Genomic DNA, 15,950 nt, shown 5'->3' with positions numbered 1-15,950 from the left:
ATAAGCATACATAGCTTTCATGTGATTGGTCTCACTTTATTTTAAATGTCTTTAACCACTATGTACTAACATTTAAATGAAACCCAAACATATGCATAATATATTACGTTTTTCTTCCATTAAAAAAAAAAACTCAAATGTTATGTTTTTGTAATTAATTGCTGAACACAATGTATCAAACAATTCATGTATTTTTGATGCCAGTACAAAGTATAGAATGTTTTGAATTTCAAAAATATGGCCATTAAAAGTATTTTTTAAAGAAGAATAAAAACATTACAATAATAAATTACAATTACAAAACCTAAAGACAAACAATTTTCTTTAAATATTCACATCGACCTAAAATAAACCGTTAATAAAATTGTTTAAAGAAGACTCTAATGCTCTCTAAATAAAAGAAAGTTAGTTTAGATTCAAATACATTAGGCTGAAATTTCAAAAACTTAGGGAACATCATGTTTTGCATAAAAGAGGAACAACAGAAGTTGTTGTTTGGGCAAAATCGGATAAAATATGCTTTTCAAGCATTATTTCTATAATATCATACACTGGGCAAAGTGAAACAATTTTGAAAGTGGCACAATTTTCCTTAATTCACCCTTTTTGCGTCCTTACTTCTGTAAAGGTGCTCTTTATCATATCTTATTTATCAGCCAGCTGAATGTGAAAGGGTTAACCAGATTTCTTTATGAAAAAGTAGTTATTAACAAACAGCTCATGGCATGGATTATGCAAGATTACAGTCATTTAGAACAAAGCTGCCATTACAGGACTTTATCATTAGTCTGAATGTGCAAACAGGAGCCAAGAACACGGTCTTCACTTCAAGCTGTTTTACTGACCATGTGGTCCTAAAGACCACTCGGACCTGTTTTTCTTGTTTAAAGGACGTTACTGGTACAAAACACATCACTTTTAAAACTTCAGAGTCTATGTTTATTATTTTAAACGCTGTTTACAATAAAACATGTAGCCTATTGTCTTTACAAATATATGCAACAAACAATCACTCCAGCCAAAACAACCGCAATTTCAATACATTTCAAGATACATATGACAAAGAAAACAAGGACCTATCACTATGAGCTAAACCTAAAGCTAATATAAGTTAGATCAATAACCGACTGCACGCTCATGAGGCCATGCATACATCGACCTGGTTTCCCCTTTTTTATCGCTTATTATTAAACCCACACGAAAAAAATGCTTATAAATATATAAATGCTCTAGTGAAACAAAGGCCTTACCTTTTCTTTGCTGCGTTCACCATCTCTCCAATTAAACCACTGCAATCCGAGTTTTGAGTTTTGTATTCGTAACGCTTGAATACACCACAGACACAACTGCCGTCTGCAGCTTGTTTATCTCTGCTCTGTTGGAGTCTGGAGAGGGGCTCGACTCTGATCTTTGAATGTGGGCTGTGTGTCAAAATAAAAGTCACGGCGGGCATAGTCTTTCATCCTAAACAAATACAATCCTCTACTCTGTCTAAAATTATCATTGGTTTAAACAGGCAATATAGTGTGTTTTAAACACAAGTTAACTGCATATGAATGTTTAATGTAATAAATAAAGAAAACAATAAGACAAAATCTGTCTATCAATCATGCTAGCTGAATAATAAAATGTAAATAAATAAATAATAACGTAAAGTGCTTATACATATCAACGTAATATAAAGAAAAGAAAAGAAAAGAAAAGAAAAGAAAAGAAAAGAAAAGAAAAGAAAAGAAAAGAAAAGAAAAGAAAAGAAAAGAAAAGAAAAGAAAAACTACATTTCCCTGTACTTCCTCTCGAATATTACACAAACAATATCCGGGTCAGATGAGGCGAATTTCCGCGCCTTTTCGTAGTCGAGATGGAAGAGAGGGTTGAACAACCTGCGATATTTCAGCTGTATTATCACATTATGGACTAAATGAAACTTTAATACGCGTTCTTCAAATGCAGACGATTTGTTGAGACAGGATAACATCAAAGTATGTTGCTTCCGTCCGACGTCGCCAGACTTGTGCTGGGTAAGTTCACTCTTGTTGTGTCTCTCTCTAGGAGAAGCTAGCGAGCTAATACTTAGTTCCTAATTACAATATATGTAATTATGAAATTTGTCTCCAAATCTGCTGAGTAGTGGTAAATATATAGACCATTACGAAACTGAGACAACTGTTTTGTTCTGAGCTCAGTCATTGCGAGGCTGTGACGTGTCAAAATGCTGAGATGAGTGATAACAGTAATGACTGATTTATCTTATCTTATCTAAGTTATGTGTCATTTACTTTCAACTTTTAGGCTACCTGCAGCAAGAAGGGCTCACTGCCACAAGCCGAGCCTTCATCTATGAGAGTCCAAGCCTGAAGGAGTATGCGGAGCACAGCTCAGAGGACGGGCTCATCCCTGCCTGTGTGTTTGTATGTGTCGAGTTAATGATTGATAAACACCATGGTGGTAAACATCAATACATTACTGGTGTGTGTTAAGAAGAAATGCTTACTAGATAACAATTGTCGATTATTCTTTTTTTTAAGTCTCTTTTTGGAAAAAACCTGATTACGATTTTAAATGAATATGTTGCTGTTAAAGCAAAAGGTGAGTGCCCTTAAATGTAAATGATATTTTTTGAGATGCACAGTGGATCTGTTTTCATTGTAATCTGTTTGCCATTTCTTCTGCAGAAACAAGTCAAGAAAATCAAATCCCAGCTGTGATGACATCATTATGGAAAAAGATTGACTCTACACTCAACCAAATCAAGTGAATTAATATTTGTTTACATTGAATGTTTTTTTTTTTTTTTTAAGTACCGTATTTATTAAAATCTTTCTGTATTTTCCACAGGTCTCTGCAGAATTCTCCTGCAGTGCAGCTGAATCAACGCCGTGAGTTTTGCTCATTGTTTGAGAGAAACCTTGCTCTTGATGAATTGGATTTATTGAAATTAGGCAAATACAGTATAATAGATAAATAACACAAATATATCTACTGTGCAGAAGTCTTAGGCCACTAGTATTTTCACAAATAAAAAAAATGTTTTCAAGTCAGTTATTTCTGTTTTGCTGTAGTGTGTCAGTAGTAATTATCAGTTTACATTTCCAAACATTATTTCTGACAATAACTGTAATAATCCAGTGAGATTTTTGTTTGCACGAGGAGTCTGACAGTAGTCAGTGCTCCACACAGAGATCTGATCTCACCACCATCATCAGTCTGTCTGGAATAACATGAAGAAACAGAACAAACTGAGACGGACTCAATAGAACTGTGAAAATGTCTTCAAAACACTTCAAGAAACCTGCAAAGCTACAGTACTTTGCAAAGTTTTAGCCCCTTTTGTAAAAATGCTGAGGATGCAGTCAAAAATAATGCCATAAATAGATTTTATTTATTCACTTCTTTTAACTTAACTAAATTAAATCAACATTTGGTGTGACCACACTATGTGTTGAAACAGGTTTCTGTCCTAGGTGCACTTGCATTGTTCTTCAGGTTGCTTTGCAGGTAGGTTTTGGAGATAGATAGAAATAACTGACTTAAAACCATTTTTGTTGGTGAAAATACTAGTGGCCTAAGACTTTTGAGCAGTATTGTAAATATGGCATGGAATGTAAAAATATGTACACAATTAACACGCACACTGCTGTTTAAAAATGTATGCTAATATTACTTATTTGATCAAAAAATACAGTAGAAACTGCATTATTTAAAATATTTCAAATATAATTTTTTTTCATTTGTCCATAGAACTTTTAGAAAGTACAGAATTGATTTGAAATAGTATTTTGTATCATTATAACTGACTTAACTGTCACATTTGATTAATTTAATGCATCCTTGCTGAATAAAAGTATTGATTTCTTTCAAAAATCTTACAGATTCCAAAACAACAGTATCGTAATTCATATATATATTCTTTTTTTCTGAAACTAAGTGCGCACTATGAATAGCATTCAAAATATGAGGCGTCAACAAAGACCATTGTCGGCAACACAGTCTCCCATCATTGGGCTCCCGCCCGGGACTCCAGCAGTTCAGTGTGTCCCCAGCACTGTGTCCACCCCTCAAGGCATGCTGGGACATTCCACCCCAGTGTCTTACACTTCCCAGCCTACCAGACCTTCCACTCTCTATCTTAGTCAGCCAGGTGAGTCCTGAAAAACATGTTTGAATCACACTTTTGTATGATTTAAGTAAAAAAAAATTCATTTTGCTATCTTACATCTTCATAGGGGAGTCACCGTTGCAGATACTGGTTACTGATAACAGACTGAATCCAGGACCTTTGTCTCCAGCCCGCAGGAAATGGTAAGATGAGTGATGTCGACACCAGAAATATGTTGCAGTTTCCCTCTTTCTACCTTTTCCAGATCAATCTGTAACCAGATCAATCTGTGTTTTGTGCTGCAGTGACTCGCCGAGGCGGAGAGGAGGTGGTCAGTTGGGTGCCAGCGGGATCAGCAGAGCCACCGTAGTGTCCAGCACTCTCATTGTGGAATCTCAAAGTGAAGAAACCGGGACGGAGAACTTATCTGTGAGTCAGGCTGATTCATTTCTCAAATGTTCTTTTTTTTTTCATTACTTCTGTGTAATTGACAATCTTTTTTTTTTTCTTTTCTTTTCTTTTTAACAGCAAATAGTTATAGAAAATGCCAGGGAAAAAATTCTCAGCGATAGATCCTTACAAGAAAAACTTGCTGAAAACATCAACAAAATCTTGGCAAGGTAAATGCTAAATAATAGGCAAGGAACAACTTAAAAATACATTAAGAAAACAACAACATTAAAATCTTACTGAACTGATGTTGTATTATCACTTTAACAGTGATAATAGTCCTCAGACATCAAAAGCTGCCTGCAGCACTGTGGAACAAGAGCAGTCGATTGATGAAATCCTGGGCCTCCAGGTGTGTGAATGCACATCTTTTATTGTTTGTTTTGAATATGTTGACAGCCAAATCAACCCTTAACCTGTAAAATTGTTTTAGGGGGAAATTCATATGTCTGATGATGCCATCCAAGACATATTGGTGCAGACAGAGTCAGACCCAGCATTTCAGGCACTCTTTGACCTCTTTGACTGTGGTAGGTTTAAGCAAATTCTGCTATAAAAGCCAAACTGATTTTTTTATTATTTGTAAGGTCTCACTGATCACCTTTCATATTGTTTGAAGGGAAAAGTAAAACGGCTGAAGGCAGTGAACAGGCTGATGGGAGCTTCAGTACTTGCACCAGCGCACAAGAGAGCGATGAGACCGGGCATGTAGACAGAGCTCCTGAAACCGGTAAGATGGCTCGGCTTTACTTTGTACATTTAATGTGTGTACATTTAATTATATGAACAATTAGGGGTGTGGAACCTTAATAAAAATAATATCTCGATATTTCTGGGATTTTATAGTTAACGATAATTAGACTATATTTTGAGTGTGTTGTTGTTTGAGTGTGTGCTCACATGATCTTAATATAATTTCTATTAATTCTCCACTGAATTATGTAATCTGTAGTGTCCATTTTCTTCCCTATTTATTATTATTATTATTATTTTTAAACTTGAGTGAAATCTATTTCTACACATGAAATATGAAAGCAAATAGAAATGATTATGATGAAATATTTTCTGTATGTGTTGCATGCTTCTCATTACATGTTACATTTATAACATTAAAGGACGTTTATGATCATAAGCAGTGTGGCATTATTAAACACAAAGAGTGCTTTTCTGCCTATTAAAGAATCAAAATACTGAATATCGAAAATTTTAAGTTTTTTTTTTTAAGAAGTCTCCTCTGCTCACCGTAACTGATAATCTGATCAAAAATACACTACAACAGTAATATAATGAAATATTGCAATTTACAAATAGTGTTTTTCATATATATATATATTTCAGTAAAATATATATTTGTATAAAATATATTTTAGATCTCAATATATTTTAAAATAATTAATTTGTTATGGCAAATTTTCAACAGCCATTACTTCAGTCAAGATCTCTCACAAATGATTCTAATATGCTTATTTGATGCTTGGGAAACATTTCTTATCAGTGTTAAAAACATGTTGTTTTTGGGAAACTGTGATACATTTGTTTCAAAATTCTTTGATGAAATAGAATTTCATCCTTGTTGAATACAAGTATTTTCTTTAAAAAAAAATCTCACTGACCTCTAACTTTTCATTCCAGAGACAATATATTGTATTGTATATTGTATGATTGTATGATTTTATTTACGATTTTAAGGCACTGGACCAGAGGATTCCACATCAGGAGGAGAAAGTAGGGTACAAAACCTAATCACCCAGTCTGAGTCAAAAAGCAAAAATAAATCATCCAGCCTTTGTAATGCGACAAAGTCTGCTTCTACAGCTTTGCAGCCACGTATTGTAACCAAACAAACTGGACAAGGATCCACAAACTCCAAAAGAGGACTAGCCAGGACTAGAGTTTTATCTGGTAATAAACAATCCAAAGGGGACACTTCAACTTCTTCAAATTTGAATGATAAAGCAGATTCACGTCCAGCTGACCAAACCGTATCAAGCTCTTCTTTGACAGAGGAAGGACTTGGCATGGAGATAGATGAACCAGAAAATGAAGCTTCTGAGAGTGTAAATATCCAGCTAGTTACTCTGGAAAGCTTAGACGCCAACGAAACATCAAATCACAATAAAAGCAGTCAAGTTCCTGTTTCAAGTAAGACATTGCAAACCACATCCACAACTGAAACATCAAATAGCGCATCTGTGAATGAGCCTGGGAGAGTGGCAGGAATGACCATTGGACAGGATGAAGATATGGGAACCTCTTTATCCATTCAAAGTTACACCGTGCCCTCATCTTGCTTGCCTCAACCTGACACAGACATCATATCTGTTAAAACGGCTTCTCCACCCTCTACAAACAAGACGCCTTCAACTCCTTCCAGCACTCAAACTCAGTCCAGTACTGTCAAAAGCAATCTTCCTACATCACATGCTTCATCTATCACCGCTACGCCATGCATTTCTGATGCCCCAGCCAGGGATCCTGATCCCATTAAGACTGTTTCTCTAAAAATCATCATCAGTGATGAGCAGGACAAGGTCTCAACTGATGCAGCACTGAACCAGGCAGTTTCAAGCATCACCAGTGACCACATCCCCACCATCTTCCTGTCCACTCCTGCCAAATCACCTGCCAAGACTTTGGCCACAACCTCTGCGGTCATAACACAAGAGGAAACTTCTCAAGCTGTGAGCTGCTTACAGGGGGTAGAGGGAGTTGGATCATTCGGAACACCTACGAGGAGTGTGCAGAGTAGTGGACAGTCTGCGTTGGGACGTCCTGCAGGTCAGGAAACCGGTTTTATTCAGCTGTTGCAAGCTAACCCCACCTTTGGGCCTGCAAACAGCCTTTTTATCGTAACCGATCCGGCTGCTTCCGAGCAGCGGTCAAATGTTGTGCTGTTTCCAAGTAATGTGCCTCAAGGGACCGTGTCTTCAATGCCGAATGTGGTAACGACTCCACCTCGCCAGAGGACTGTGGTGTCCATGGGAGCAAATGTCTCTCAGACCTATTCGCCTGGTGAGTGAAGAGTTAGTTTGATTATATAAGGCTTTTATTAAGGTTGTATGTTTCTGTGTTTATGTTGAGATACTCATTTGCAGACTTTATTTATTCTTTTAAGGGATTAAGGGTGCATGTTTGAAATTCCAATTGATAATTTTTTTAGGCTCCACAATCATCATATCTTCTCCAGTTCAGCCCATGTTACAAAATGTGATGCTTCCAGTATCTGTAATGGGGCAAAATACTGGAAAACTGGCAGTCCTTCCCAATCAGGTTAGTAACTTTGAAGTGTACAGGTTTTGGGACAGAATAATAGTTTTATTCTATTTATAATTACTATATATTTTCTTCTTCTTCTTATTATTATTATTATTTATTTTTTTACAGATGTTGACTTTGCCATGTTCAGCCACTGTAAGGCAGCCTGCAAAAGTAATTTCTCAACATAAATTGGCACCCAAGGAAAAAACAGACATGAGTAAGATGTTTTTTATTCTATTTTTAATGTATTAAATATTGATAGAAATGTATGTAATTATAAATAATTTGTGCACTAATGTGTTTATATAAGTAAATGTGTATATGCACATCCTATATATATATATATATATATATATATATATATATATATATATATATATATATTAGGGGTGTAACGATACGCGTATTCGTATTGAACCGTTCGGTACGACGCTTTCGGTTCGGTACGCGGTACGCATTATGTATACCGAACGGTTTGTTGGAGTAATTAATTATATTTGAAAAAAAAAAAAAAAGAGAGAGAAAGAAATATAATGATATGCGTTCAACAAGGTAGCCCAATAACCCAAACAACGTAACAGGCAACGCCCCTGACACTCCCGAAGAAGAAAAAAACACCATCTTATATGTTTATGTTAGGCTACTCAGCAGGCGCTCGCTCACTCAGTACGCGCTGAAGGCTCGTTGCAAAATAGCCAATGCGTTTAACAGACTAGAAATGAGAAGATCCTCCAATAACCAACAGGTCTGGTGTTTGGGTGCACTTTGGATTCCCTTTAAGCTATAATGGTGATGGCAAGAGAGTGGTGGATAAAAAAACAACGGTATGTCGCATCTGCAACATGACAGGGTACACCAGCGGGATTACAAAAAAAAAAAAAAAAAAAAACCAGCGGGAATATCTGGGATATATGCGTCAGTACTATCTGGGAAAAGACGAAAAAAAGGAGAAACATGCACGCAGCAAACTATCCCTGCAGCATTTAGACACTATAGCTTACAGGGAATCCAACCCAAACACCAGACCTGTTGGTTATTTTAGGATCTTATATTTCTGGTCTGTTAAATGCATTAGACATTTTGCAACGAGCCTTCAGCGCGTGCTGAGTGAGCGAGCGCCTTAGGGGCCGTTCACATATCGTGCCTAAAAACGCATGGAAAACGCTAAGCGCGTCTTTCTCCTCCTTTCCAAAGCGCTCGGGCAGAAGCGCTCATGAGGCGTCTGTCTTTGCTAAGCAACAATGACGTGCTCTCTCCATGAGACGCGGAAATTTCAGCGAAGGATAAATGGATTTGCAGCTCTAAAAATCGCTTGCAGTAGCTCTGCTACTGAATTTATTTCAAAATTACAATCCATATACAACTATGATCAGCTGTTCCTTCATCTTGGCTGAGCTCTCAACGTTGTTACGGGAAAGGATGAAGCTGATTGGTTGGTTCTTGTCACATGACCCGCGGTGCGCTTGCGGCATTCTGAAAAGTTGAGATGTTTTTACATTTTGCTGTATCTAAAACGTATCGAACCGAACCGAACCGTGACATCAGTGTATCGTATCGAACCGAACCGTGAATTTTGTGAACCGTTACACCCCTAATATATATATATATATATATATATATATATATAATATACATACATACACATACATACACACACTCACCAACCACTTTATAAGGTACACCTGTTCAATTGCTTGGTAACACATATTGGCCAAGGGGCTAATCACACTAATGACTCAAGACAGTTAACAAAAGGATGCACTCCACTGTGCTGAGCGAGAGAGCGCTTTTCTGCTGTCTTCAAGTGATATCGGAAATTTCCTGTCTCCCTCTTGTGAAGTCGTGATTATGAGCATGATGCATTCTTTTGTTAAAAATAGTAGTGAAAAGTACTGATCAACATCTTATCTGAAAGTTATGTTTTTTGTAATGCACGTATCTGGATTATTCAACAATGTAATGACTTGTTTGCTGATTTTCAGCTAAAACTGGCACACCTGGGTCTGGTCAAGTGCTTCCCCAGACCTCTGAGCAACAAAAAAGTGTGAGCGCAACAAGTCCCAGCCATCGGCGGATACTTTGCTTTGACATCACACCTGAAGTCACTGAAGCCGGCCAGAATTCTTTACAGACAAGCACACTCACATCCTCTGCGGTTACTTCCTCTCCAGCTCAGCAGGTTCAGGAAGAAGCTACACACACTGAACCGAAACAGCCTTTAGTTTCTGATACCCGCAAAAGAAGAATAGAAACCGTTAGGTTGCCAGAATTAAATCCCAAAGTGGGTATAAAGAACTCTGAAAAAGTCACCATATTTCATCAACAAAAAGAAGCCCCAAAAAGCAAAGTAACTGAAAGGGGACCAAATCCAATTGTATTATCAAATGCCAAGTCTTCCAACAAAACTGCCATTGAGCTAGAGGCTCTCATTAGATCAGAATCACCCAAAAAATCACAAGCATCACAGAAGGAAGATGGCAGAGTGGTTTCAAAATCATCTGCTCCAGGGATAAAGCAGAAACCATCAGGCAACACAAAGGACAACAACAAAGAAGAATCTCATGAAAAGAAGCAGTTAAAACCAGCAGAAACATCATCGGAAAAAAATTCCTTACAGAACTCTCCAGGCATCACTGCAAATAAAGAAAATGAGCTGGGGAGCTGTCAGACACCTGTCCACCCCACTGAGGATGTCACACCTTCTACGGAAAAATCTACAGCACCAGAATCAAGCAGCTCCAGTAAAACCTTATCCAAGACAAGCCCTCTACCTAAACAGGCTGTTGAGATGCTGCAGGACATACAAGGCCAGGCTCCCGCAGCCACTCCGCCGAAGAGACCGGTGGCCGGATGTCCAGATCTCCCGCTCCCGAGAACTCCTGGACCAGGACGTGCACAGGAGGAGCTGACGGATGGATTGAGAACCCCGTCCCGACAAAGGCTCAGGAGGGAGGGTGAAAGCACACCGAGGCATCTTCCCCCTCCCGCCACACCTGACATCCCCTCCTGCAGTCCTGCCAGCGAGGCGGGGAGTGAGAACAGCATCAACATGGCCGCCCACACTCTCATGATCCTGTCACGCGCCGCCAGGACAGGAGGTCCTCTGAAAGACAGCTTGCGTCAAGAGGAGGCCAGTGCAGGGAAATCTGCCATCCCCAAAGGAAAGAAGCGAAAGCAAATTGAATCAAGCCCTCCTGCAAAGAAAGAGTTACAGCTTTCCAGCTCCTCAAGCAGTCAAAAGAAATCAAAGGTGAGCTGGTATTTTATTGATTATTTGTAAAAATATATCGGGGCTCGACATTAAGCTTTGACATGAGCTTAAATCCATCATTTACTTGTCTGAGTAAAAAAAGTAACAACGGTTTTTTTTTTTGGGGGGGGGGGGGGGTCATTTCATTTATTTTGAAGCAGTCTCATCAGTGCTCTATCAGGTATTATTTTAATCAGCATATTTTTGATATTTGCCTTAAATTGATTGCTGTTACACAGATAATATTTTCCTAAACTTAAGTGTACATTTCTCCATTTACGTTGAATTCTTACATTGAATCAATACATTGTTAGAATAATAAGAGATTATGATTGTTACTATTGAAATCAGTATCAACAAACTCCATCTGTCCAAATGCATAATGTTATTAGATTCATGTTTTACTTTTTTGACATACAAATATGAAATGATGAAAACATGCAATGATACTTTTAAATATATAAATCAAACCACCAGTAGATGGTGTCAAGTCACTTTCTTAATGAGTGAATCTTTGATTCAACCGATTCATTAAAATGGCTGATTCATTCAATAAATTAAGCATGTAACCGTTTTTATAAATGGCTCACTGAATCATTGACTCATTTAAAAATTAATAATTTAGTAACAAAAGGTTTGTGTGTTGCTCGCAAATGCGCGACTGTTCTGCTGTGTCTTTGCTTAGAACTATTTTTGTTAGCGAAATGGAGCAAAAATGATACATAATGTATAAAATTTATATATATATATATATATATATATATATATATATATATATATATATATATATATATATATATATATATATATTCCTATTTCCTATTATATATAACTTCCTATTTCTTGTTTATGAAGTAGTGATTACGAGCTTGTTGCATTCCTTTCTGTTAAAAATATAAAATTTTAATACTTAAAATATCTAAATAATTTGATCGGGAGCATCCCCTCCTGTGATCCATGATTTGTCTGTATGTTTATTGACAGCAATGGACTTTAGATAAACTATGTTAATGTGCGATAAAATAATTTATGCGATGATAATGCGTTATCTTGCCCAGCCCTAATTTTTAGTTGTAAAACTACTCCGTATGAATACTTTTCAGTACTAAATCAGTTAATATATAATGCTAAAATCTAAATCAAGTCACTAGTGGCTGAATGCAATTTCCACCAAAAAAGCATCTCAGACCAGTTATTTATTCCATTTCTATACCTATACCATTCAATTAGTATGTGTCTTGCCTAGACAAAAGGCAGTAAGCCGTGAGTCAGCTCATGGCAGTCCAGCCAATCGGAGAAGTTGGACTCATTTTTGTCTATTTGTGTACTTCATCATGCATCATCTGATATGTTAACGTTGCTCGGCTGAATTCCTTTTTATTTTTCAGAAACCGAAGAAGCTGCTGGACTCCTTTCCTGAAGACTTGGACGTTGATAAATTCCTGTCATCCCTGCACTATGACGAGTAGTGATGCGGAGGACGAGCCGTGCTGCTGGCCACCATTTCAGGGACATAACAAGCCATGTGTGCTACTGAGAGCGATAAAACCAGTCTATTCAGTAGTACCCATTCTGAATAGCTGCTTTCTGGTTTACCTCCAGGATGTGAGATATTGTACATAGACACCATATTAGCCTAATAATCATATTCATACATTTAAGATGCTCATATGAAGGTTTCATTTGCAAAAACGGCTAACCCCATTTTTAACAATTCTCAAAAATTGTGTTTTTTCAATGCGTGTTCCAATTAATCTCAATCAAACTGCATTTGTGTTATTTTGACTAGGTTAAAAAATAACTTATCAATCTAACAATAAAAACATGATTTTAAAAACGTTATGTTTTGCAAATAAACTCTTTGTATACAGGCCCAAACTAATTAAGCACTCTTCAAAGCAAACAAGAAAATTATTTAAGACTAAACTGTTATTTTTGACTCTATTTGTGGAAGAGTGTCAGTTGAGCTGCTCCATTTCAACCAGCTGTTATTTAGTTTGTTGTCTTTTATATCTTCCATCAACTGCACCATGTGACTACATTTCTGTAAACATTTTCAAGAGAGATGATTTCCTTTGTACAGCCTCTAGGTGGTATTCTTCCTTTAGGCTACACTATGGAAGGAGAAGTTGAACGTTATTGTTTTCTGTCCTTTAGATGGTTAATTGTATGATGTATTTTAATAAATCACTATTTGATTGAATATTGTATGTCCAGCTGTGGCGTATTCATATGGAGCAGCCCTTCAGCAGTTGAATGCTCGGCTTGACTGAACACCGAAATCTCATTTTTCTTTAACGATACATTTCCTTTGATCATAATATGTATTGAGCAGCAAATCAGCCTATTAGAATGATTTCTGAAGGATCGTGTGACACTAAAGACTGAAGTGATAATTGAAAATACAAAAGTTATTTTAAAAAGTGCAATAATGTTTTTACTGTATTTTTAATTACATACATAATTGGTGAGCACAAATAGATTTTCTAATATACTGTTACTCAACAGGATTTGGTAAACCAAGAGATTGCACTTATATTGTGGCTTGTGAGGTAAAATGAGGTCACTGGAAAATGAAATGAGGGCAAGCAAGGTCTTGTAAGTGCTGGAGGCAACAATAAATCATTTTCCCAGCTGTTTAACATTCTCTGTAATCATATGCGCTCTGTTATTTTGATAGCTAGCTAATCCAAACTATTTAGGTCAACAAGTCATATCAGAGACGCCATGTCTTAGTGCTTTTTCTTCAGTTGTCCTTCTTGCCCCTTTTTTCTCATGATTTTCAGGCCAGCAGCTCTGCATCCACAGCATCATTTATTTTTTTTAAAGCATTATAATTCAGTCATGATATGAAGATATTGAGTATATGTCAGAAATTTGAGAACATTTATTCATTCACTGACGATTCTGTAACCACGTGAAAGATTCCAATCTCTTGATACTTTATAACTAAACTTATTTAACATTTAATATGAGTCACAACAGTCAATCACACAATTGCTTTTTGTGAACAGATCTTCACATTTTCAACTGTTAGCAGCCAAACTAAGCATTTGTGTTCATAATGTGAAAGATGAATGCCTTTGATCTGCAGAAGAGATGAACATGCCGTTTAGAAAAAACAAAACAAAAATCATGCATGTACAGTAATTCCAGGGAAAATTATTTTACAGAGAACACTAGTAGAAAATTATTCAGTCCATTACCACTGAGTTCAAAAGCTACATCTACTTTCCCAACAATTCTAGGCCAATCCCTATGAGTTTTCCTTGGAAAACCACAATCCATCACACTTATTTTCCCATCATAAATAATAAAAAAGAATGTTCTCTATAAATGAATAAAATGAGAGTTATCGGATAAACTTTTTCTGGAAGAAAAGCATTACATTTAGGCATTTTTAAACAATATGATCTTTAGATAATGATTTTAGAAAAAATAAAGATGTTACCTGAAATATATGAAAAAAATATGTATTTCCATATTCAATGACATGAACAGCTGCATCTATTTGTTTCACTGTATCCGGAAATCCAAATTCATAGATGGAGCTAAAATAGCCCTTTGACTATATTTATGACCTAGTAGAAGAGTAAATATTTACACTATTGTTCAATAGCTTTAGGATTTTTTAAAATGTTTCTTATGGCCACCAAGGTTGCATTTATTTGATAAAAAAAAAAAAAAGTGAAATATTACATTTTAATATTTTTCTATTTCAATGCATTCTAAAATGTAATTTATTCCTGTGATGGAAAAACTGAATTTCCAGCTTCCATTGCTCTTGTCTTCAGTGTCTAATGATCCTTCAGAAATCCTTCTAATTTCTTGATTTTGTGCTGAAGAAACATGATCATTATCATTCCTGAGAGTAGAGACGCTGCTTAATATTTTTGTGGAAACCATGATACATTTTTTCCAGGATTCTTTATTTCAAAAGAACAATTTATTTGAGATCTTTTGTAACATTATGAATGAATTTACAGTAACTTGCTGAATAAATATAATAAAGGTAGGGTAGGCAATGTTCTACAGAAATATTATGTGTAATATTTTTATAGAGCCAAACTCAAGGAGTTCTCCACCTCTTTACGAGGTCAGGGCTATATCTAGTAATCCTGCAGGATTCATAGGAGCCACATATTACAAAAGACATGTTGAAACCTGAGAGATTTAATGAGAGGAATAACAAACAAACAAAATCCCGAGGCTTTTCTCAGTTGATTGCAGTATAACCAACTTAAAAACCAAGACACACTTAATCCATTTATTAAAGGAATAGCCTACTGATATAAATCTGGATGGAAACATTGTAGATATGGATATTCTCTGCCAGACCTGTATGTGATGGTGCTTCTCTTCCATTTGGGCCGTGCAGGATAAAAGCTGAAGTTCTCCACATCAGGTACTCCACATATTTTCTCTCTCAGATCCAGAAGATCCAGACTTTTCCTCAGCTCAAAGAAATGCAGCATTGCTCTGATCTTCTCCTTCATTGAAGACCACACATCTTCAGTTGATAGAATCGCTGCAGATATTCCTGTCAGACAGTAAATCTGCTTTATTTTTTTTATATTTAAGTATTTATAAAATGTTTATCCTTATTTTTATTATTATTTAAACTCTTTATAAGTAATTGTAGCGATTTATTAAATTATTTATTTATTTATAATAATAAATTAATAATAAGATGGTCCATCATTCTGAAATCAATCAATCAAGAACAATTTATATACGATTTATGATTTGTGTTCCTTTTATGTTTATGTTTTAATAATACTTTAAAATAATGTATTATTTAACTTTTAGTTTTTACAAATTCATATTTTACTTTTACTGTATGCAGTTTACCACTATTAATAAGTATTATGCATGCAAATGATTTGAAAAGAA

General features: G+C 36.0%; 2 protein-coding genes across 2 annotated transcripts in view; one reads left to right on the top strand and one right to left on the bottom strand.

The window, feature by feature from the left end:
• The window catches only part of LOC127972719 (hypoxia-inducible factor 1-alpha), a 13,741-nt gene extending 12,323 nt beyond the window's left edge, over positions 1-1,418 (bottom strand). The window contains exon 1 of the mRNA XM_052576449.1: positions 1,251-1,418. Within this exon, the coding sequence (XP_052432409.1) occupies positions 1,251-1,273 (23 nt within the window). The 5' untranslated portion in view covers positions 1,274-1,418. The remainder of the gene's footprint in view (positions 1-1,250) is intronic.
• A 392-nt stretch (positions 1,419-1,810) lies between these two features.
• On the top strand, positions 1,811-13,260 carry LOC127972718 (protein NPAT). Its single transcript, XM_052576448.1, has 17 exons — positions 1,811-2,021; positions 2,293-2,411; positions 2,529-2,589; positions 2,676-2,754; positions 2,839-2,879; positions 3,929-4,141; positions 4,227-4,302; positions 4,405-4,528; positions 4,628-4,719; positions 4,820-4,901; positions 4,983-5,079; positions 5,169-5,279; positions 6,239-7,561; positions 7,710-7,819; positions 7,934-8,024; positions 9,790-11,057; positions 12,446-13,260. The coding sequence occupies exons 1-17, from the start codon at positions 1,985-1,987 to the stop codon at positions 12,524-12,526; spliced, it is 4,005 nt and encodes a 1,334-aa protein (XP_052432408.1). The 5' UTR covers positions 1,811-1,984; the 3' UTR covers positions 12,527-13,260.
• The last annotated feature ends 2,690 nt before the right edge of the window (positions 13,261-15,950 follow it).

This window comes from Carassius gibelio, chromosome B15 (assembly GCF_023724105.1).
Source record: "Carassius gibelio isolate Cgi1373 ecotype wild population from Czech Republic chromosome B15, carGib1.2-hapl.c, whole genome shotgun sequence".
NCBI classification, from domain to species: Eukaryota; Metazoa; Chordata; class Actinopteri; order Cypriniformes; family Cyprinidae; genus Carassius; species Carassius gibelio.
Note: the sequence above shows the minus strand (reverse complement) of the source record. Positions and strands in the feature narration are given on the sequence as shown.